Genomic DNA, 23,372 nt, shown 5'->3' with positions numbered 1-23,372 from the left:
GGTCCTCGATCGGACATAATTAAAACTAATGGTGGCCTATAAATTATAAATACTAGATAAGGTTCCGGCGAGCTGAAAAGTATATCTGTTTCACATGCAGTCACATGCAGTCACATGCATGCTAATCGTACGGCATTGTCGCATGGGTAGGTTCTATCTGACATGGGTAGGTTCTATCTGATGATGCTGACATTTTCCGTACTCGTTGATTTCTGTTAGGTAACTGTGATCTGAAATGGGATTCTCACCTGAATAATATTGTTCCGGTCGATTGTATGGTGGCTCTTCAGGTATGGTATGGCAGGGCCGTACGGGGCAGGTACTTATGCAGGGTGTGCGCCCGCACAGGGCCTCTAAGCCAACGGTGGCCCTATCATAGTCTCATCGGGTCATATCATGAGACTATGTCAAGTTTCTTGTTATTCTTACTTCGTTTGAATTTTTTATAATGAAATAACGAATAAGCTCCAGACAGGTGCCCTAGTCAGGGCCCCGTTGTGTTTGGCACTCCTTTTGTACTTTTGTATTGTGCTATAAGGGCTAAGCATAAACTAAAGACCACCAATCAGATTTTTCAATTCACATGGGGCCATAATTTCAATTAGATGTAGTTCAAAACTTTTAGTTTGAATCATATCTATTAAATGTCTACAAATGCATTTAATGGCTTAAATATGGAAAAATGTCAAATTTTGACATGTTAAATGCAATGGCGAGTGTTATGTGTAGAAATTTTTTGAAGGCCGTCAGATAAAGCAGTGGTCACTTCGCCTCCAATTTGACTTTTGCCTTTATCGGAACCTAGATTCTTTCTCGGAGATGGTCTTCTTTGTAAACAGTCTTTAAAACATTCTAAAAAATTTCCTCACAGACTCTTGCAGTCGTATCAAGACACCGTGCTGATTTCATGTTAATCTAACTTTCTTTTAATTCTTTAGAATTAAATAAGCACTAACCTCCGCATTGATGCCCGAGTCTCACCTCGTGATCTTGGCACTCCTTTTCTTTTATGGTATAAGGGTAAACATAGAGTAATAAATACCAACAGATGAAGCGACGATTGCTTTACCTCCAAAGATACAAGAAGATAGAAAGAAAAAATGAACAAAACACAGCAAAGAAAATGAAAGAAATGAACGAAGAAGATATTATTTTGAGTATTTTCAGTGTCACTCAATTTACGTGATTATTTGCCAAGTGCCTGACAAAATGCACTCGGCATATGGAACCATTTTGCCCTTGTGAAAAGCAAAAACGTCAAGAGTGAAGGAGCATTGCAGCAAAATATGAGAGACAGACAAGTGATAGAGAGTTATAAGGCCATCCTCTCCTCTCTTTGGCGAGGTACCCCTAGTACTAGCAACCACACAGTGCGGACGGTTCGTGCACTGATCGCCTAAACCGCAACCAAAGATCCCGGCCGGCCAGCGCGGCGACGAGATATCGAAGAGGCGCCATGCACTCGCAGAACCACTGGGGCGGGTCGTTCGAGATCACAGATCCATCGGAGGTTGAAGACAATCACAGCCGCAACATGGACATCGACCCAGGCGCGCTGCAGCAGCGCCAGCTAGACGAGACGCAGAAGAGCTGGCTGCTCGGCCCGCCTGAGACCAAGAAGAAGGACAAGTACATCGACCTGGGCTGCGTCCTGGTCAAGCGCAAGCTCCTCTGGTCGATGCTCGGGGCCGTCCTCGGCGCCTTCCTCCTCATCGGCCTCCCCATCATCATCGCCAAGTCCATCCCCAAGAAGCCGTCCCGAGCGCCGGCCCCGGACAAGTACACCCAAGCGCTCCACAAGGCGCTCCTATTCTTCGACGCCCAGAAATGTGATCTCACTCTTCACCCTAGCTTTTCATATTTTCTATACCGGCTTGCTTCAGTGATCAACTATTTGATTTGCGCTAGCTGGGTGCTGGGAAGCTGTGCTGCAGATCTGCCTTTTGTTGCATTAATTTTTGTAGTTTTGATCTGTGATCTTATGTGCCAAGCAAAAAAGGGGAACCCCGGTAGAAAGTGACAATCGCAAGTTCTTTGTTGTGACAGCCGGCAAGCTTCCTAAGAAGAACGGCATCCCGTGGCGCGGGAACTCCGGCCTGAAGGACGGGTCGGATCTGAGGGACGTGAAGGGCGGCCTCGTCGGAGGCTACTACGATGCCGGCGACAACATCAAGTTCCACTTTCCGATGGCTTTCTCCATGACGCTACTGAGCTGGTCCGTAGTGGAGTACAGCGACAGGTACAAGGCTATCGGTGAGTATGACCACGTCCGGGAACTCATCAAGTGGGGAACCGACTATCTGCTTCTCACCTTCAACTCATCTGCATCAACCATCAATAAAATCTACAGTCAGGTCAGCTCCCTCCATCCAAAATTGTACCGGAAAAACCTCCTTAATCTATTTCTATATATCTATATATCTATACCAAGATCAGAAAAAGCTTACGTAGATCCAACAAATCTCACCCATTCAATCGCATCTATCCAACGGTCCACGTCACTTCGGGATTTCGCCTTAAACACGTTTATCACCCTACATCAGTTAATTTCACACTAATATTAATGTCAGCATTAACCAAGTAATTATATACTAACTAGTAATATTAACACACAATTCATATCTTACCTAATATTAATATAAATAGAACGTATACAATTAGTCAATTGCTAGTAATTATTAATGTGGCTGCTTTACTAAGAATGTACATTTCAAAATTTAAAAGCAACTCATTATAAAAACACACACATAAACGACAGTGCACAGCTAACAACCTTTTTTTTTTAGGGGTAAAGCATTTATTCAGCTAAGACAAACAAAGTCCGCAAAAACTCAAGTCTCATCTGCACGAGCTGCAGGAATTAAACAACACCCGGAATTTCGTCTGCAACAATCTGCAGAATACAATCAGGTGGCATATCCAGCCACTCTTTATTCATCTCAATGCCAATCCCCTCTTTTGCTAGTCTATGCGCCGCTCCATTTGCCGTTCTTCTCACCCAGCTCACCTTGTAGTCCTGTCTTGTCTGAAGTAGTTCTTTGATCTCCTCAACAAGAGGCCCAACCGTAGCTAGATTCTTGCTCCTGCTATTAATCATTGCCACAACCTCCTTACTGTCAAGCTCAAGATGAACTCTCTGAACCCCTTGCTGTATAGCCAGTTGCACAGCCCGCTGGCTGGCCATCACTTCCAGGAGCTCTGGGTCGGACATGCTCGGGAGAAACACACAAGCCCCTCCACGATACGCACCTTCATGGTCTCGTAGGACCACTCCTCCGCCCCCCTTTGATCTCATCTTCGTTGTAGCACCGTCCGCATTAGCCTTAATCCACCCAATGTCAGGCGGTTTCCAATTTTCTACCTGCGTCGGCTTATCTTGTCTGGGAGTTTTTGGATGAACCTCTCTCCATTGATTCATATGTAAGACCACTAACAACCTTTAACACGTATCTTATCAGATCAGTTGAGTAATTAAGGTTCAAAACCAAATCCTTCGATGCATGTGCTTAACGCGACATGCCATGTTACTCCAACTGTCTCAGCCAATTTAACTATCCTCTCTACAATTCGTAATTTGCTTCTCCTGTGTGTTCTGTGATGTGATCTCCGTACGCAAGCAAAACCTAGAGTCTGTGATGTGGTCTGTGATGTTTTCAACTATTATTAAAATGAATGCTGGATGGCATATCTATTATTCTATACTAAAAGTATTTAACGGGCGCCTAGCCAGAAAAACAGAATAAGCTAGAACATACTGCAAAAGTCAGAAACATATTATTATTCATTTGACATTTTGCTTTAGTTAACAAAACATAACTGTTAGAACTTCATAACCTGATGGACTCTACCTTCTACCTCCCATAACTATGCAGCCCAGATCGAAGATCTCATTTGCGTGTACCAGTCTCATGTATCCAAACCTGTATCCCTTTCACCTAGCAATAATTATACTGTGGTTATATTCAATAATCTTAATTCAACTATATAGTTATAAAATATAATAGAAACGTAACCACAACAAAAAATGAACAAGGCCAATACACATTATTTTTCGGTCGGATAAAGGTGTAAAAACTTCGCCAAACTACTCCATCCGTTCCAAAATACATGAAATTTTACTGGGTTCTTTTTTTTTTGCAAAATTCTTGAATTTCTAAGTTTACCCTAAGTGAGACAGTGCGTGGGTGACAATATTAGAACTTCGGGTACGTACTTTCTTTTTTATAAAAGAAGGATTATCCCCCGACCTCCGCATCAAAATGATGCATGCATGCATATTATTAAAACAGGCAGTTAATAGGTATGTAGAACAGTACAAGCTCACAATATGAGCTGAAATGAAAAAAAAATTGGCCCGACCGGCATAAACAGTACACATATCATATTGTTGGCCGCCATACAAACTGGTTGTAAGTATCCCGTGCTACGGTCTTCCAATGGTTGCACCCATAAGCTACAAGCTCCTTGGCTTCTACATGGCTGAGTGATCACCATGTACGGATCCAGCCAGTTGCTTGGTACATTGCAAAAAAATGTGATGGTTTGTCTTTTAAAAATTTATGATGGTTTGTGAAGGACTTCGAGTACTTTGAACGGAGGGAGTACTTTGATATCAATTAAGCATACATAACAGTTTTTAGACACACTCGACACATGAAAGAGGTTACGATCGAGCTAGTTAGCTGTTAATTTTAGCTGTGAGCGTACACCAATTATTCCGATTCATAGCACATACGCTCTCTAATGTGCGAAGGTAAGGCTGGTTGTAATGGGTAATATCATAAGTTAGTATCATACGTATGATACTAGTGTTTGATACTACCTTCCTAATGCATAATATATCAAATTATAGTATCATATATGATTATTTATTGCCATGCATGAGACATAGTAGTATAAGATTTATTATGAGATGATATCATGAATTCATGATATGATATTCAACCGTCTCTTTCTTCGTTTAATTTCGTGTCATCTCATCTAAATTGCCTAGTTAGCATGCATGATACTAGCTATAATGATACACCCATTACGACCAGCCTAATGCATCATGTGCTGACACACGTACGTACATCTGGCTGCAGGTGGGTATCGCGAAGGTGAACGGAAGCAAGCCGGACGACCACTACTGCTGGAACCGGCCAGATGACATGACGTATGCCCGCCCCGTACAGGAGTGCAACGCGGGGCCAGACCTGGCGGGCGAGATGGCGGCGGCGCTGGCGGCGGCCTCCATCGTGTTCCGTGACCACGCCGCCTACTCGAGGCGGCTGGTCCGGGGCGCGGCGACGGTGTACAAGTTCGCGCGCGACGGCGGGAAGCGCAGCCCCTACTCCCGCGGCAACGAGTACATCGAGTACTACTACAACTCCACGGGGTACTGGGACGAGTACATGTGGAGCGCGGCGTGGATGTACTACGCCACCGGGAACAACAGCTACATCAGCTTCGCCACCGACCCGCGGCTCCCCAAGAACGCCAAGGCCTTCTTCGGCATCCTCGACTTCTCCGTCCTCAGCTGGGACAACAAGCTCCCGGGGGCCACGCTGCTGCTGTCGCGCCTCCGCATGTTCCTCAACCCCGGCTACCCCTACGAGGAGTCGCTCCGGGGGTACCACAACATCACCGGCGTCAACATGTGCATGTACTTCCCGCGGTTCGGGGTCTTCAACTTCACCCGCGGCGGCCTCGCGCAGTTCAACCACGGCGACGGCCAGCCGCTGCAGTACGCCGTCGCCAACTCCTTCCTCGCCGCGCTCTATGCCGACTACATGGAGTCCGTCAACGTCCCCGGATGGTACTGCGGCCCCAACTTCATGACCCTCAACGACCTCCGCTCCTTGGCCAAGTCCCAGCTCAACTACATCCTTGGCGATAACCCCAGGAAGATGAGCTACGTGGTGGGCTACGGCAAAAGGTACCCGAGGCGGCTGCACCACCGGGGGGCCTCCACGCCGAACAACGGCGTCAGGTACTCCTGCACCGGCGGCAACAAGTGGCGCGACGCCAAGGGGAAGGACCCACACGTGCTCACGGGGGCGATGGTCGGTGGGCCCGACAAGCACGACAAGTTCAAGGACGCGCGGATCAGCTACGCACAGAACGAGCCCACACTGGTGGGCAATGCCGGCCTCGTCGCCGCTCTCGTCGCCATCACTAGCAGCGGCCGCGGCTTGGGCGTCCGCGCCGTCGACAAGAACACCATGTTCACCGCCGTGCCGCCCATGTTCCCCGCTGCTCCGCCGCCGCCGGCCACCTGGAAGCCGTGAGGACAGACCTGCCCTACCTGACTTGAGAAAAACTATTCTACCGGGATATCCTATCTGGTGCACCGTTCGTGGTTGGTTTGAGTTTATGTTAGTTTTTTTTTCTTGACATTTTTTCAGAATTTGCCTTGCTTCAAAGAATTGCATGGATCCACCTTCCGTGGTTGGTTTGAGTTTATGCTACTTTTCTCTACTGGTTTCGGAATTTGCCTTATTTCAAAGTGTTGCATTTTTTTTTTCATCTTCTCTTTCAAAAGTGTATCTTGATGTTTATTGTGTATACTCGTGTGTATGTCAGCAAACCCAATCCAAAATAAGTGCATTCTTTTTTATTGGTACCTACACGGTGAAATATGATGATGCTCGTTTGAAACAAGGAAAAAGCGAACGAAATATATATGTTGAAATGCGATAAGTTTTGACAGCAACCAAACAAGAAGCATGAATCGCTAAGCAGACATAAACGGTGAATCAATGTACGACATATCCCGTGCACGGTAGATAACTCAATCTCTGCCCAGCCTGCCGGTGTTTTTACTTGTAAGCCAATGTTGAGTAGGGGTTTTCTTCCATGCATCGGGTTAGGTGGTTAGTCGTTTATTGTTTAATTTACTAAATTAATAGAATATACGAGTAGCCAACCCGTTCAACTGCATGGACTAGTAAGTTTCAAAAAGAAGTGCATGGACTAGTATTAATTTGAAAAAATATGTAAGTTACAATTGCCTTCATTCTATTCAATAGTAAACTGTTTTTACATGCATGGTAAGTACACAATTAATATATTTATAGATGAGGAAAGCACTATGTAGTGACACTCAAAATATGATCAACTAGATTATTGATAGCACGCATTGTTGCGCTCGTCTGTTTAACGGTAGAATGATAGGAATATCTAAAACATATAGGGGACATTTCTCCTATAATCCTCTCTACTCTACCCGCTATTCTGGGGAGTTCGCCTCGAGCGATCGATTTGGTTCATCCATTCCGCATGGCTGTAAAGTTTTCTATACGTTTCAACTGTCTGTCAAAGATCCCTCTGCTGGTCTTACTTCACGCCATGTAATTTGTGTTTTGGTGGATGACGGGTAGGCCAGGAAAATGTGTGGGGCCAGCGGTGCAGTGGGCTGCACGTGCGTGATTTCCTATGAGAAAAATATCGATTCCCACGGTAAAAAGAAGGGTCGACTGGGAGGGCCTGTCGCCCGCTGCGCGTCGAGCCAATCCTCACCCGACGCCCTCTACTTTCCCTCCACGTCATCCTGCCTCCCGTCTCGAGCCACCGCCTTCTCTCCACACGCCTCATCATCGGCCACCCTCCTGGCACGTTCTTGTAGGCATCTTCCCCCCGGCGCCGCTGCTGCTCACGGGCATGGACGCATCTGCCTGTGCTCGGCAAAAGGATTGGCTGCGGTGATGGCAGATGCATCAGGAGGAGGAGGAGGAGGAGGCCGTGGTCATGGCGGCGCGACAGAGGTCGTGTCGGGCCGGCGCGCCGCACCAGGCGGCGGCGCGGTTCGTCGAGGCGGAGGTGCAAGCGCGTGGGGTCTCGATCGAACGGGGCGTGAGGAGAGCGGGGAGGGAGGGGAAGAGAGGGAGGCCCGAGGGCGGCGGTGCTCCGGCAACGGTCGCGGTCGAGAGCAACAGCGCATGGGGGGTAGTGCAGCTTGCCGGTTCCTAACCCATGTGCTAGGCAAGCAAGCCCGTGGAAGAGTTTTTCTGAAGGCGAGCCCTCAGCTCGCCCCGACAACCTTTCCCGGTCATCTTCGCTCCCCTCTTTCTCCTCTTATAATTGTTTTATTACCATTGGTATTCTAGATTGAATTCTGATGAGATTTCTTCTTGTTAGATTAAATTCTAGCCAAGACTAAACTGTAGACAAAGGAAGGCAGGATTCTACTTGTGTTTGGTCTAAAAAGGGGGGTTTTACTTGTTTGATTAGATTATAAGTCAGATTTTGGGTAGGCTTTAGATATAGTCTGTTAGTTGAAAAAAGATGTGTGCTTGCGCTTGAGAAATTGCTGCCACGTGTTACTGTATCATATATGAATATGTACTAGGCTGGTGATGAAGAAAATTTATGTTCTGTGATGTGTGACTCGAACTTTTCTCTGGAATCCTGCAGGCCCAGCGTGGCAATTTCGTGGGATACCCAAAGGTACCATCTCTTTTTCCAGTGGCTCTCCCAAGCATAGCAAACTGAAGATTCTAAGCAGTATTCATCCTTTATTCTATATTTATCAATGTTTTAAATAGCGGGCTATGAAAATAGCGGCGGGCCTTCAAATCAGGTATAGCGGAGCTATAGCGGGCTATTTATGAATGCGTCCATTTAGCGGCACCCTGCTAAAAAAGCAATAGCGGGCTATTTAAAACTATAATATTTATGGAGTTGACCGTGTTGGCCGGGCATGTAATTCATCGTGTAGAATTATTACATGGAGCTGTATCAACCGCGATGCAGTTTGAAAGGACCTTCCTTCTGCTACTTTAGAAAGTTCTGTTAGTCGGTCGGTCGGACATGAACCCCAATTCTATTTTTGATACTAAAGTACAGGCTGACGTATGATACATGCCCGGATATTAAAACCAAAAAAATGTAAGACACAGACGACCATGCAACCATGCAGTGGAGTGAGGTTAGATTCTGTGCCATTTCGCCTCCGGGGATTTCCTTCTCCCGCCATCTCCGCCCCGATCCCCCCTACACTGTGGTGTACGTCATGCCCCACTTTGCATCCGGCTCAACCTAGCTCGCTATAAATGGCAGATTTGAGCGTTCCCAGCGAGCCAAGCTCTGGGTTGCTTTAAGGTTTGTGTCCTCCTAGCCAGGCCTCCCTGTATGCAACCAAACAGACTTTTTTCTTCCCGCGCGGGCCTGTTTGGGCTGTATGCAGGTAACGAAACGTGTCCTAGCTTTCAGTGGGTGATTGTGGCGCACACCAACAACTTCATTCAAATTTAACTATGTGGATGGTTGGGGGAGCACCAAAGTGCTGCCTACATGGTACGCACTTGAAACCAAAAAAAGTTAAGACGCAAACTAAAAAAGATCGCAGTCAACCATGCAGGGGGGTGAAGCTGGAACCAAGGACAAATGGTAGCCGCACCTCATTGAGCACCTCGAACTCGAGGTCTTCAACGGAACCAAAACTGGCACGACAATCTGATCAACACAGCTCATCTTATTCATCGGTGCAATTAAACTAGCGTTACAGCAACAACCCGAAAGAAAGAAAGGAAGAAAAAATGTGGGAAAGAGCGACCACAACGGGTGAACAACGCCGGCATAGCGATTCACTCTGTCCACTCGCCCACCGGCCGGCTCACTTCATTGGATTCACCATCACCCGGTGCAATGCTAAGGCCGGGCATCGGCGGCGACGCTAGTTACCGCCGGAGATGTCGCCGTTGCGGCCAACCTTGGTGCACCTGGGCACGGGGCCAGCAATGTAACTGTCCCCGCAGTAGTGGTGGGATGGGCCCAAGGACACGCACTCCAGGCAGGTGGCGGGGCACTTGCGGTCGAACATATCATCGCAGTGACACACCCGCAGGGTCCCGCCGCACCGCTCCCGGTCACAGCAGCTCGGCCGCCCAAAATCCTTCACGGCCGCCGTCGCTTCACCGGCGCCAGCAACCCCTGGACCTGCACTCACCCGTTACATAAATAGGAGTATTTGCACCACATACATACTACTCACTTAAAAGACGCATTTATATTATGGAACGAAGAAAGTAATAGCAATGCGCAGAGATGGAGGGGAACTTTTGGTCTATGGGGACATATGCACCGTATATGGGAAAAAAATAGTAATTCAACAAAAAGTTAAAAATTTCTGAAAATATTTTTGAAATAAACTTGACCTTCTATTGTACTCGTGAGAAATAAAATCCAAAAAAATAATATCCTTTTGACTTCTTTTCAAAAAAGATAAATTTTTGGCTAAAATAGTGTGAATAGTGACCTATAATAGCAAATAAATTTTGTCTTTTTTGCTGTGAGGTCAACTTTTTTTTTTCGTCGACATTTATATATCAGTGCAAAAGTAAGTCAAGTGTTTTGTCAAAATAGTTCTTACCTATTTTGACTTTTTATTAAATATTTAAAAAAATCCCCGTATAGAGTGCATATATAACCAGAAACCAAAGTGTATTTCCCGCGTAGAGATGGACTGTATATCTTGTGGATCGAATAGTGACACAGTTACGTACCGTGGCTCGGGAGACGAATAACGGCGTCCACCTTGTCGGCGGCGGCGGCGGCGGCGGCGGCGGAGAGGCGACCGGCGAGGGAAAGCACCAGCAGGATGGCAGCCATGTATGTCTTCATCGCCGCCGGCCGGTCAGTCAGCTAGCTGTTGCTCTTGGGTGAATGAAACTTCCAGTCACCGGTCACGTATTTATAGCCCCGGCAGCTATGGTGCATCTCAATGCCATCTACTGTACTGTACTCCCAAGCGTTGATCTTTCGTTTTCGTTTTTAGAATCCCGCAGCATTTGAATTTGAACACGATCACTCCTGCACGCGCATGGTGCATGCATGTATGGGGCCGCCTAGGGTTTCATCATGTGCGTTGCTCGCAAAACGTGCAGCGAATCAGAATCCACGTCAACGCGTCGGGGCATGCAAGCATCTCGTACGTGGCCTGCACCTGCACGCATATATGCGTAGATGACGGTGGCGTGCATGCTTGCCTTAGCCACCGACGGATCAGTACACTCGTACTTCTGAGTTTTAACTCGATGATCACTCCTACCTATGCGCTAGTTAACCTAAGAGCATCTCCAATAGATGGTTCAAAATTTGGCGGTCTAAAATTCGAAATGTAAAATTTGGTCCGCCAAAAAATGCGTTTTGGAGATCCGAAAAAAGCTCAACTCCAACAGATTGTCCAAAATAATGGTTCAACTTTGCAACTCCAATAGATGGTCCAAAATGAAGATGAAAAACAATATGAAAACGGCCGCGGGCTGCTGGCAGCCACTGTTCAGCCGCGGTTTTGCATTGAAATAGCAACTAAAATTTGAAAATAAAATGCATCATCATCATAGTTTTAATCAAAAGTGCATCACCATCATAGTATCAAATTCGTCTACTAAAAGAGCATCGTCTCAATTAAAGTTTTTCACATTTGCCACATTTGTTGCGTGCATGAAAGCTCAAAAATTTGAAACAACAAACGAGAGCACAACCGCAAAATGTATACCTTTGCGACATTTCGTCGAACATGTTAGAGGCGGTGGCTGTCGGCGTGGACACATCTTCCTCCACGGCCGGCGCTGGCAGCGGGGGAGGTGGAGGAATGGATGTGTGGCTGCTGGAGGAGGCCGCCGGCTGCACCGTCTGCGACTCGTCGCCCCGAGCCGCCGCGGCCGCCTTTGAGACCTTCACCGGCCGCGTAGAACTGTCGGCCGGGTTGCGGCTGCGGTTGGCCGGTCGTTTGACGCTGCCTCCTCATCCCTTCGCCGGCTTCGCCGCCTGCGCGGTGGCTGTAGGGGAACATGACAGAAAACAAAAATTTTTCGACCTACGCACCAGCCCAGGACCACTATGAAGACTGCATACATGGTTTGATCTTTTTCGTTACCGACTCGTAGTGCAGCGGGAAGTAGAGTCGATGACGATCGGCGGTGCAGATCCCCGCAGCTAGGATTTACAACCTCCCAACCGCGAGGATGTATACCCTCATCTGCTCCTCAGACAGCCCTCCAGGAGGCGGTCGAACAGCCCCCCGGACGGTGTCGCGGACAGCCCTTCGGGAGGACCTTCGAAACTCGAACGGTCACTCGGACAGCCCTTCGGGAGGACCTTCGAAACTCGGACGGTCACACGGACAGCCCTTCGGGAGGCACTCACGAACTAAGACCGAAACTACGATCTCTCTACAGAGTTGCACACATACGGTGTCATCTATCCGGCAGGGCTTCGCCGTCCAGAACTAGTTCCTGCCGGAACCCAGACAGCCTTACGGCTCTACGAAACTCTTTTCGTGGGAGGGAGAGAAGAAGCCAGATAATGCATGGCATGTGTATGAGAGCAAGGGATGAGTGTGGAGGGCTGCCCCTCCACCTCTATTTATAGGAAATCCCAAGGGGGTAGGGTAGTTTCACAAAAAACCCAAAATGCACATGAATGAAGTCCTTCCACAAGGACCTAGGAGTGAAACCAAGGAACAAGAGGGTCCCCAAGGGGGGATACCCCATGTGGCCGGCCACACCCCCATGAGGGGCCCAAAAAATGGCTCCTATCCATCCATGTCATCCCCAAGATCTTTTGGAGCAAAGCCCCAAAAGGTGGCTTTCCATAAAGTAACCATAAAGCTGATTTTCACTATTCACGACGACATTTTTCAGCGTCTGATCGAACTGAAAATATTTATGTGGGCTAAGAACATTTCCAGTACCCACTAAAATGATTTTCAACGCGTTCCGAAACAATTCCGGGTTTAGTGATTTTCATCTGCGAAACGCATCTGAAGTGGCTCCGGCAGCTCCGGAACATTTCCGGTTTTTATCTCAGAAAATTCCAAAAAGCTTCCAGAATGATTCTGGCATCCTCCAAGAATTATCAGGCATGTGCCGAAACCAATTTGACTTAATGGTGTATCCCGAAACAACTTTTCGGTATCATCGAAACTTATCCGATAACCTCTCTCTGCGGTACGATTCCGCTGTCCGAAACTTTTCGGTGTCCGAAACTTTTTCGGTGATTTTCTCTCAGACTCCCTGTCTAGTATTCAGCAGATAGATGACCCTTAAGTGTGTGACCCTATAGGTTCGGTGAAGTATAGACATGACCCGGAACCCCTTCCGATCAATGATCAACATCGGAGCCGTGGACACCCATATTGACCCCTATACCCACACGAATAAATATTCGAGTGAACCTCCAGTTGCCGTGTGCTATTCCTGTTGCTTCGCGATATGTTACAAATACCCGAGGTGAGACATGTTGGCATTCCCGTGGATCAACAACTTGTCCACTATGCTAGTTACCTCGTTACCGGTATTGTTCTCTTTTCTCGTTATCGTGTTCCGGCATCCCCGTGATCAAATCATAAAGTGTCTGGCCAGACGATGATGGATACCGTAACACCGAGAGGGCCCAGAGATATCTCTCCATCGTCGGAGGAGAAAATCCCAATCTTGAGCTATCAAGTTACTTGACACACTTTTCCATGAACCCGTAAGCCGCCGTAATAGCCACCCAATTACGGATGACGTTTAACAAACCCCAAAGTTCATGAAGCAAGCATGAAGAAACTCGATACTCTCATGGTCTAAGGAATCATGCAAACGTTAACCATCTCTGTGTTATGTACCAATAAACTTGTGACGAATGAATCTCATAGCATAACATCATGCCGGGTCGATTCAACACAAATGTTCTCTTAACATTATGCCCTCAAGGTTGCTGACATAGACATGCCCATGATCAGGAAAACATAACCATCATGCAACACTTGAGCTAGTCTTAGAGGCCAGACTAGGAATACATTTTACCGTTTATTATTCCACACGTGCATATGAGTCTTCCTCCGAGCCTCGTGGTTATTGCAGACTCGAGAACCATAGCAGTTATAGCATGGAACATAAACATAATTATGAACTCGGAGATAAATAATATCATTTATTATTGCCTCTAGGGCATATCTCCTACAGACTCCCACTTGCACTAGAGTCAATAATCTAGTTAATGCTAATGCACTTTACACCTGTGGCACACCGGTGTAAATATGCTTCGCTTGTGGTATAGCCTGATGTCCAACGGATCTGACGACTTCAGTTCCGTGTGTATCTTTGCATGTCCTCGCGTTTTCACGTTTTCACAAAAATTCATATTTTGTGTGGACTTGGCTTTGTATGTATGTGAATCACAGGTCGAACCTGGATTCCTCAGACTGAGTTATGGAGCAACTACCTGCAGTAGTGTCCCATTGTCAAAAGCCATCTTGGAACTATACTAAGTTCATGAATGAACTATATGATTCAACATCTTCTTTGTCGCTTCTAAAGCGTCAACATACTTAGCCCTTGTTATAGAATTCGCCACAGTAACTAGTTTGAACAAGTTCCAACTAACTGTGCCACCACATTGTGTGTTACACAAAACCCTTAACTTAAATCGAAAATCGCACGGTGAAAAGATGAAGACTATCGATGTAACATTTTACAACGAACTCTTCATGATCTCCGCTTGCAAGAAAACATATCATCAGTACTTACTCTAGTACTCAATGACATCTTTCACTGTTGTCCCACGATCAGTACTTTGATCACTTTAGTATCCATACTCGCAACACCTTGGGAGTATCGGACATATCTGGTTGTTCTACATACCATGGAATACATGATTAATCCAACCACAAAAGTGTGTGGAATCTGCATCATGTATTTTACTCATCAGTGTTTTGGGACACCGAGTCTTGCAAAAACTCCTTCCATGTGACTTTGGCAAGAATCACTCCTTGGCGTTTTAAATGCTAAAAGGTTTTAGCATCTTGTCAATATGTATTCATTGCTTAGCCCCATTAGGTAAATCTATCTCCATAGATCATCATGCCTAATATTGAGGCTATTTAGCCTAAGCACTTCATCGAAAAACTATTTTCAAATGAAGTCCTAATTCGTGTCAAGAAATTTATTTCCAATTACCAATGTGCCAAGCACATAAGGTTTTTAGAAATATTATTACGCTCCCACTTACTTTCTTGAATTACAAGCATCTTCGTTACCCATTGATGAAGTCAAAACCCCTTTGACCATTTCATCAAAACACGAAGATTCCAACTCCATTTTGCTCTCTTCTGTCCATTGCTGGAACTCTGAAGTTTGCATACCTACTAGCATCCTCTGGATCGACAAGTTACTTTGGACTGTATCATATACAAGTCCTAGCTTTCATTTCCATCAGATGGAAATCCTTTTATCATCCATGTTTCATATCTCATGATTGAAATATGTATTAATTGCTAGTTCAACCCGAACCGACTTTAAGCATCGCTACGATGAAAACAACCTCATCGTAGTCAACTCTTGAACTTGTTATTTCAACAAGTCGAGCTTTATGGATAAAACATTTTTATCCATATCAGTTTTAAGTTCCATAAATATTCGTTAGACTCTAAGTCTTCCGAAAGGTGTATCAAGGTTTTAATCTTGAATCACTTATATGGAAACCAACTTGGGTTGTATTGGCATTTAGCCAATTCCGGAGTCAGGGCCCATCAACGCTTCCTTGTGTATCGTAGGTATAATGTTGTCTAACAACAATATCTCGTTTGCGCACCTGAGAGGTTTGCACGAGCCTTGCCTACGTGGTTCAGCTGCAAGTTCGACCGAAGTTCATACATTTTATTGTAGAGACTTCCGTATCAGTCGCAGTAGGAAACTCTGGAATTACTTCCAAGGTCTCTTTCCTTTGATCTGATGACTTAGATACTGTTTATCTCGTCGAGTTGCACTATTCTCCCACTCACCTTTTTGAAAGAACCATTCTCTTTAAAAGCACACCGTTTCGCGGCAAAACTATTTGCCTCGGTATAGTGAGGGAGGAATACCCAACATTTTGGTATAACCTACAAAGTAGCACTTGTCTGATTTGGAATAGGTTTGTAACCTTTTACACAAGCCCCATATTCAAAATGTTAAGAAAAGATATAACATGGTTGGGCGTACCATACCATGGCTTCATTTCAACAGACCCGATGTAACTCTTTTCAGTGTAAAAGCCGCAGTCTCTAAAGCATCACTTTAAAAGGGATAATGGCAAATTTATTTATGTCATCTTTGACCTTACCATGTCATAAATGGTTTGATTACATCTCCACGGACTTTCCACTTGCAGTGGTGTTCCGGGAGGTGCAAGTTATGAAACCCCTTTCACAACTCATCAGACATTCGCTAAACATGTAACTCAAATATTCCTTTGTGCAATCAAATTGCAGAAACATAATTTTCTTGTTACAATAACTTCTACTTCATTTTTGAGAACCTTTCGAATGATTTCAAAAGATCCAGACTTACGTCTCATCAAGTAAATATCCATATATCTACTTGAGTCATTTCTGAAGATAAATAAATCCACCACTAACAACACTTATCGGACTACACACATCAAATGTATGATCACTAATAAGTTTGTTGTTCGTTCCTTATGGCCTGTGAACGGTATTTTAGTCACTTCACTTTTCGGAGGAAAGTTGCAAGTGTCAGATGATTCAAAATCAAAAAGACTTCAAAATCCATCATAATGGAATTTTCCATGCGGGTTTCTCCAATGTGACCAAATGTAGTGCCACACTTGTGTGGTATTCTTTTAGTCTTGCGACATTTAGCGTCAGTGTTATGGATGTATCATATTACCCTCAATATTCATAACATACGTCCCATCGATGATGGAAGTATGGCCCTTATGTTATTCATAATACTTAACAACAATTGTTGTTTTTATGAACAACTCTTTTGCAACAAACATTGTGCAATGGGCTAGAGTGTATGAAACTCTAAAATGAATTATGAAAAGTAAACCCAGAGGTATTGTATTATTATCAATATTCATAACATACATCTCATTCATAATGAAAGTATGGCCCTTGTGTTATTCATAACATCGAACATAAAAAGTTCTCTTATGAACAACCTTCTTGCAAGATGCCTTATGCAATGGGATAGAGTTTGTAAAACTCTAAATGAATTATGAAAATAAATACAGACGGCAATACACCGATGGAAGGTATAGTAACATTTACTATGTTCCATGTGTATACCTTAACCTCATTTCTAGCTAGTCTTTCATGCCATAGTAGTTCTTACATCGAGTTGCAACAGACTGCAATCGAGCGGGCATTTTTGTGATGAACTCACAATACCCAAGAATTAGTGATTAACATGTTTAACCATAATTCGCAAGAACTATATCTTTGACCAGCCTTCTATACATCAAAAACTTGTATGACATTCATACATGAGCTAGATATTCCAGTCTTCTTTCCTTTTGCCTTTATACTTCTAGCAGTTTAACTTTTAGTATTTCTCCTACTCTCAGAAGAAGCACCCAACTTAAGAGTGGCATTAGCCCCGGACTTCCTAGGCGTGTAAGTCATACTAACACCCTTTGGACACTTCCTTTATCTTTAAGTTGTTGTTTTATTCACCTTTCATTATATGACAGGCGTTCTTCTGGATCCCTTTCCCAACAGTCAAATGCATAGTAAACACTTTTACTAATACTTGCAAACAAACATTACTTTGTTTGTATCTGAAAATAATTTTCAGTTCCATGAATATCATATAACTATCCCAACTTTCGAAGTTTGGGTTTCATGGAAACAAACATATTGCACTTGACTGAAACGGAATTATAGCTTTTGGATCAAAGGACGAGAGTCACATGATCCATAGCTTTAGCGGGAGGATACGGAAAGCATGCGATAGGACAAAGTCCTTCTCGGCACTTTTGAGGACAATCCTCATATTACGTTACCAATCGTAAAGTTTTAACCAGATATTTAACAGTTATTCAATTTTAATAGGGAAGGTGGAAACGCGAACCATTATTCTACAACTATTTTGCAAGAAACACTTAGACAGTGTTCATAATTAATTGCACTGAGAATTAAACATGTTAATTCAACAGTGCGCTCCCACTCAAATCAATATCTCTCACAATTAATTTTGAGTGATACAAGATCCAGACTTCAATTCATCGCCATAGAATCATCATCTCATAACGGGAATTTTAATCGGTAGGCCAACTTGCCGATCACATCTCTATGTGACTCTTGCTCATCTTTCGATGCATGTGTTCCGAGCTCAGGACGATCCTGCCATGAACGTCAAGACAACCAAGTGATCTTGCTGCGAGGTCTGACCTCACCCGCCTCACACTTCTCTAGTCGTTCGTACCCATGCATCCATGGCGCACCCCGAAAAGATAGGTGCCGTGACGGTGCTACACTTGGGAGAACACTAACTACTTGATATTTTAAGTGAGAGATCACCCTAATAAAAGCGACTACCGCGCAATCAAGAAGGGTGCATCATAAGGGATAAACATCTCAGGCAATTCATAATAGCATGATATGGTATAGCCCTTTCTAACGGAGAAGTATTTCATTTCTTCGTCTTCGGCATTCGCGTCGGTGTTCACCTTCGCGAAGATTGCCACCACCTTGTTGATGCACCAGATAATATTGCTATCTCTATAGCTAACAAAATAATGCATTACAACAAGGTTGACACGCAGGTCATTAAAGTGCAATCATATGGCTCCAGCCATCATGCCGAATCATGACACGCAGGTCATGTTAATCAAATTACATCATATAGTCATCTCATACATAATCGAATTAGTATGAGCACTGCTATACCACATCACATGCACATCCTGCAAAACCAAGTTAGACGCCTCTAATAGGTTTATGCAAAATTTTATTTTACGTGGCTTCTAAGGTTTTGACTTAAACCGCAGCTACCAACGTTTTATCATCAAGTATGATTATTCAAGTTGCTACATTAACATCTCGGGGTGTATGAAACATGAGATAATTAAATCTCGAGCCCCATACTAAACTTCGTCATACGCATGACCCCCATGCAGATAATATCTGCAATGCCCTTTCATCTGCGAATTTCATCTTTCTTTTGACTACGGCAGAACCCAAAGAACTGATAGCACTTCCATGATCAATCAGGATCACGGATTGCCAGAACTTTGTCAAATTCCACCATGCTGTCTCGAGATTGAGCAAACGCAAATTCTAGGGAAGCAACAAGAACCTCGGGTCACAGATTTCATCTGTCACCCGCATAAATAATTTTCAGCAATAGATCTCATCTACTACCTAATTATATTATGCAATACCCATACATCTCCATGTATTCTAGATCGAAACCTGCATCTACGCATAGCACGGCTCTTGATGCCACTGTAGGGGAACATGACAGAAAACAAAAAATTTCCGACCTACGCACCAGCCCAGGACCACTATGAAGACTGCATACATGGTTTGATCTTTTTCGTTACCGACTCGTAGTGCAGCGGGAAGTAGAGTCGATGACGATCGGCGGTGCAGATCCCCGCAGCTAGGATTTACAACCTCCCAACCGCGAGGATGTATACCCTCATCTGCTCCTCAGACAGCCCTCCAGGAGGCGGTCGAACAGCCCCCCGGACGGTGTCGCGGACAGCCCTTCGGGAGGACCTTCGAAACTCGAACGGTCACTCGGACAGCCCTTCGGGAGGACCTTCGAAACTCGGACGGTCACACGGACAGCCCTTCAGGAGGCACTCACGAACTAAGACCGAAACTACGATCTCTCTACAGAGTTGCACACATACGGTGTCATCTATCCGGCAGGGCTTCGCCGTCCAGAACTAGTTCCTGCCGGAACCCAGACAGCCTTACGGCTCTACGAAACTCTTTTCGTGGGAGGGAGAGAAGAAGCCAAATAATGCATGGCATGTGTATGAGAGCAAGGGATGAGTGTGGAGGGCTGCCCCTCCACCTCTATTTATAGGAAATCCCAAGGGGGTAGGGTAGTTTCACAAAAAACCCAAAATGCACATGAATGAAGTCCTTCCACAAGGACCTAGGAGTGAAACCAAGGAACAAGAGGGTCCCCAAGGGGGGATACCCCATGTGGCCGGCCACACCCCCATGAGGGGCCCAAAAAATGGCTCCTATCCATCCATGTCATCCCCAAGATCTTTTGGAGCAAAGCCCCAAAAGGTGGCTTTCCATAAAGTAACCATAAAGCTAATTTTCACTATTCACGACGACATTTTTCAGCGTCTGATCGAACTGAAAATATTTATGTGGGCTAAGAACATTTCCAGTACCCACTAAAATGATTTTCAACGCGTTCCGAAACAATTCCGGGTTTAGTGATTTTCATCTGCGAAACGCATCTGAAGTGGCTCCGGCAGCTCCGGAACATTTCCGGTTTTTATCTCAGAAAATTCCAAAAAGCTTCCAGAATGATTCTGGCATCCTCCAAGAATTATCAGGCATGTGCCGAAACCAATTTGACTTAATGGTGTATCCCGAAACAACTTTTCGGTATCATCGAAACTTATCCGATGACCTCTCTCTGCGGTACGATTCCGCTGTCCGAAACTTTTCGGTGTCCGAAACTTTTTCGGTGATTTTCTCTCAGACTCCCTGTCTAGTATTCAGCAGATAGATGACCCTTAAGTGTGTGACCCTATAGGTTCGGTGAAGTATAGACATGACCCGGAACCCCTTCCGATCAATGATCAACATCGGAGCCGTGGACACCCATATTGACCCCTATACCCACACGAATAAATATTCGAGTGAACCTCCAGTTGCCGTGTGCTATTCCTGTTGCTTCGCGATATGTTACAAATACCCGAGGTGAGACATGTTGGCATTCCCGTGGATCAACAACTTGTCCACTATGCTAGTTACCTCGTTACCGGTATTGTTCTCTTTTCTCGTTATCGTGTTCCGGCATCCCCGTGATCAAATCACAAAGTGTCTGGCCAGACGATGATGGATACCGTAACACCGAGAGGGTCCAGAGATATCTCTCCATCGTCGGAGGAGAAAATCCCAATCTTGAGCTATCAAGTTACTTGACACACTTTTCCATGAACCCGTAAGCCGCCGTAATAGCCACCCAATTACGGATGACGTTTAACAAACCCCAAAGTTCATGAAGCAAGCATGAAGAAACTCGATACTCTCATGGTCTAAGGAATCATGCAAACGTTAACCATCTCTGTGTTATGTACCAATAAACTTGTGACGAATGAATCTCATAGCATAACATCATGCCGGGTCGATTCAACACAAATGTTCTCTTAACATTATGCCCTCAAGGTTGCTGACATAGACATGCCCATGATCAGGAAAACATAACCATCATGCAACACTTGAGCTAGTCTTAGAGGCCAGACTAGGAATACATTTTACCGTTTATTATTCCACACGTGCATATGAGTCTTCCTCCGAGCCTCGTGGTTATTGCAGACTCGAGAACCATAGCAGTTATAGCATGGAACATAAACATAATTATGAACTCGGAGATAAATAATATCATTTATTATTGCCTCTAGGGCATATCTCCTACAGTGGCCACCGGCCGGGGCGGCGCCAATCCGGGCCAGCGGGCGGGGGGCGGCGGCATGGCCACGGATGCGGGCAGGATGGCAGCGGCGGCAGAGGCGGGGGCCACGTTGGTCAACCCACCGGCTGCGGCGACGGCGGAGAAGGCGGCGGGGTCGTCGGCATCGGCCATGGCGGCGCTGGACGGCGGGGGGGCGGCGGCGGCCGGGAGGGTCGCGGGCAGGCGGATGGGCGCGGGCGGGCGGGAACAGAAATGAAGTGGCGGTTGGGCGTTCGCGGGCGGCGGCTAGTTTTGGACCAGATTCATCTCGTGATGTATATTTGCATCGCGAGGTGTTGCATTTTACATCACGAGGAGGCCGCGGTCCAATTTTTTTTTCATATGCATCGTTTGTTGGAGCAACTTTTTTCCCAGACGGTCCAAAAGTTAGTTATTTTTACATTTGGACCATCTATTTTTTTTTTGGAAACGAGGCAAAAGACTTGCCATTTTCATTGATTAAGAAGAAGAGAATTGTCCGGTTAATTGACGGAAAACCGGGCTAAACCCGAAACAACACAGCCCACATAACATGGGCACCACCGGTCAACCTGGCCACCGACATGGAACAAAAGCCACGACGGCACATGCCAATAGATGACCACACGCGCAAGCAACCGACAGCTCCGACTTTGACGATGAGCAATGCAAGGGAAATATGTAGGACTTGCGCCGACCGTGCCCCCCGCAAACGACCACCGAATGCCTGTCATCGTCACCACCTAGACTCGCTCCAACGCAGCTCCGACTTCAAAGCAACCAGCAACCACGGAAGAGCACCTCGGACACGCCGGGAAGAACCGACTACCGAAGACCACGCCGCGACCAAAGCTTCACTCGACGCCGTCATCGTTGCCAAACAGAAACCAGCGCCCCGCCCCAGCAAACCATGCGGCAAAGATGCCGCCCTCGACGGCGAAGATGCCGTCATCCACCAGTCTCTCAGTCGTAGCCTACTCAGAGACGATGCCCCCAAGGAGGAGAAAGACGCGAAGACGCCTCCATCGCTCAATCCAGCGGATCTGAGGTTTCCCTCCAGAGCCAAAGCCATGGGGAGGAGGGGCACACCTCCACGACGACGCTTCCAAGAAAGAACGCGACGCCCGCGGGCGCCGCCGTCACCGGCTCCGGTGAAGACCGGAGCAAGGATTTCTCCCGGAGATGTGCCGACCGCCCGCCACCACCGACCGCCGCCAACCAACCACCACCCTGCCGAGGCCGACCTCACTCTGGCCACGGGATCCCATGATCCACCGCGACCAGACACGCACCGCCCCCTGGCCGAAGCCGCCGTCCACCACCGCAGCACCACCGTAGCCACCACCACCTCAGCAACCAACGCCGCATCGCGAAGCGCAGCACCCAGATCGATGCACCTCGCACCAGATCCAATCGGAGCTGCACAGGCGAAGCAGCAGAGCAGACGAGCAGGATCTCCCACCGTAGCACACCTCGTATTCCAGAGAAGCACACCTGCCACGCACAGCCGGCCACCGCACCTACCGCGCGCCTGCCGCCGCCGCGCCCGGCCGGCCACCGCGCCCCACGGGCACAGCCGGAACCGAGCCGCCGCCGCATGAGCGCGAGCCATCGACGCCCCGGCCACATCAGGAACCCGGACCGAGGCCGCCGCCCCGGCGCCCCACTCGCCGCCCGCAGCGCGCAACGGAGGAGCCGAGCCTCCCTCTGCCCGCCTCACCGTCCGCACCAGCCGCCCCCCGCGGGATCCCAGATCGGATCGGGACCGCTCGAAACCGACGACCGCGACCGCGCGCCCACCGCCGCGCCACACGCCGGAGACCGCCTCCGCCGCGAGCAGGGACGCCGCCACGAAGCCGAGCGCCGGACAGCCGCGACCCGCACGCGAGCTCCCCTCCTCCCGAGTGAGCAGCAGCGAGAGCAGCGAGAAAGCACCCCGCCGCCGCCGGCTCCGCGCAGGCTTTGCCTGCCGGAGGCCACCGGCGA

The 23,372-nt window shown here is 46.8% G+C and overlaps 2 protein-coding genes across 2 annotated transcripts; one reads left to right on the top strand and one right to left on the bottom strand.

Moving 5' to 3' along the window:
• The first annotated feature begins 1,256 nt into the window (after positions 1 to 1,256).
• On the top strand, positions 1,257 to 6,592 carry LOC109748846 (endoglucanase 12). The gene is made up of 3 exons (XM_020307868.3): positions 1,257 to 1,829; positions 2,047 to 2,354; positions 5,085 to 6,592. Exons 1-3 carry the CDS (start codon positions 1,457 to 1,459, stop codon positions 6,267 to 6,269), a joined length of 1,866 nt encoding a protein of 621 aa, XP_020163457.1. The 5' UTR covers positions 1,257 to 1,456; the 3' UTR covers positions 6,270 to 6,592.
• A 2,844-nt stretch (positions 6,593 to 9,436) lies between these two features.
• LOC109748847 (uncharacterized) lies at positions 9,437 to 10,652 on the bottom strand. The gene is made up of 2 exons (XM_020307869.4): positions 10,485 to 10,652; positions 9,437 to 9,918 (listed from the first exon to the last, which is right to left on the bottom strand). The coding sequence occupies exons 1-2, from the start codon at positions 10,600 to 10,602 to the stop codon at positions 9,656 to 9,658; spliced, it is 381 nt and encodes a 126-aa protein (XP_020163458.2). The 5' UTR covers positions 10,603 to 10,652; the 3' UTR covers positions 9,437 to 9,655.
• Between the last annotated feature and the right edge of the window lie 12,720 nt (positions 10,653 to 23,372).

The sequence above is a fragment of the Aegilops tauschii genome, chromosome 3 (genome assembly GCF_002575655.3).
Source record: "Aegilops tauschii subsp. strangulata cultivar AL8/78 chromosome 3, Aet v6.0, whole genome shotgun sequence".
Taxonomy (NCBI): domain Eukaryota; kingdom Viridiplantae; phylum Streptophyta; class Magnoliopsida; order Poales; family Poaceae; genus Aegilops; species Aegilops tauschii.
This window is presented reverse-complemented; position numbering and strand designations above follow the sequence as displayed.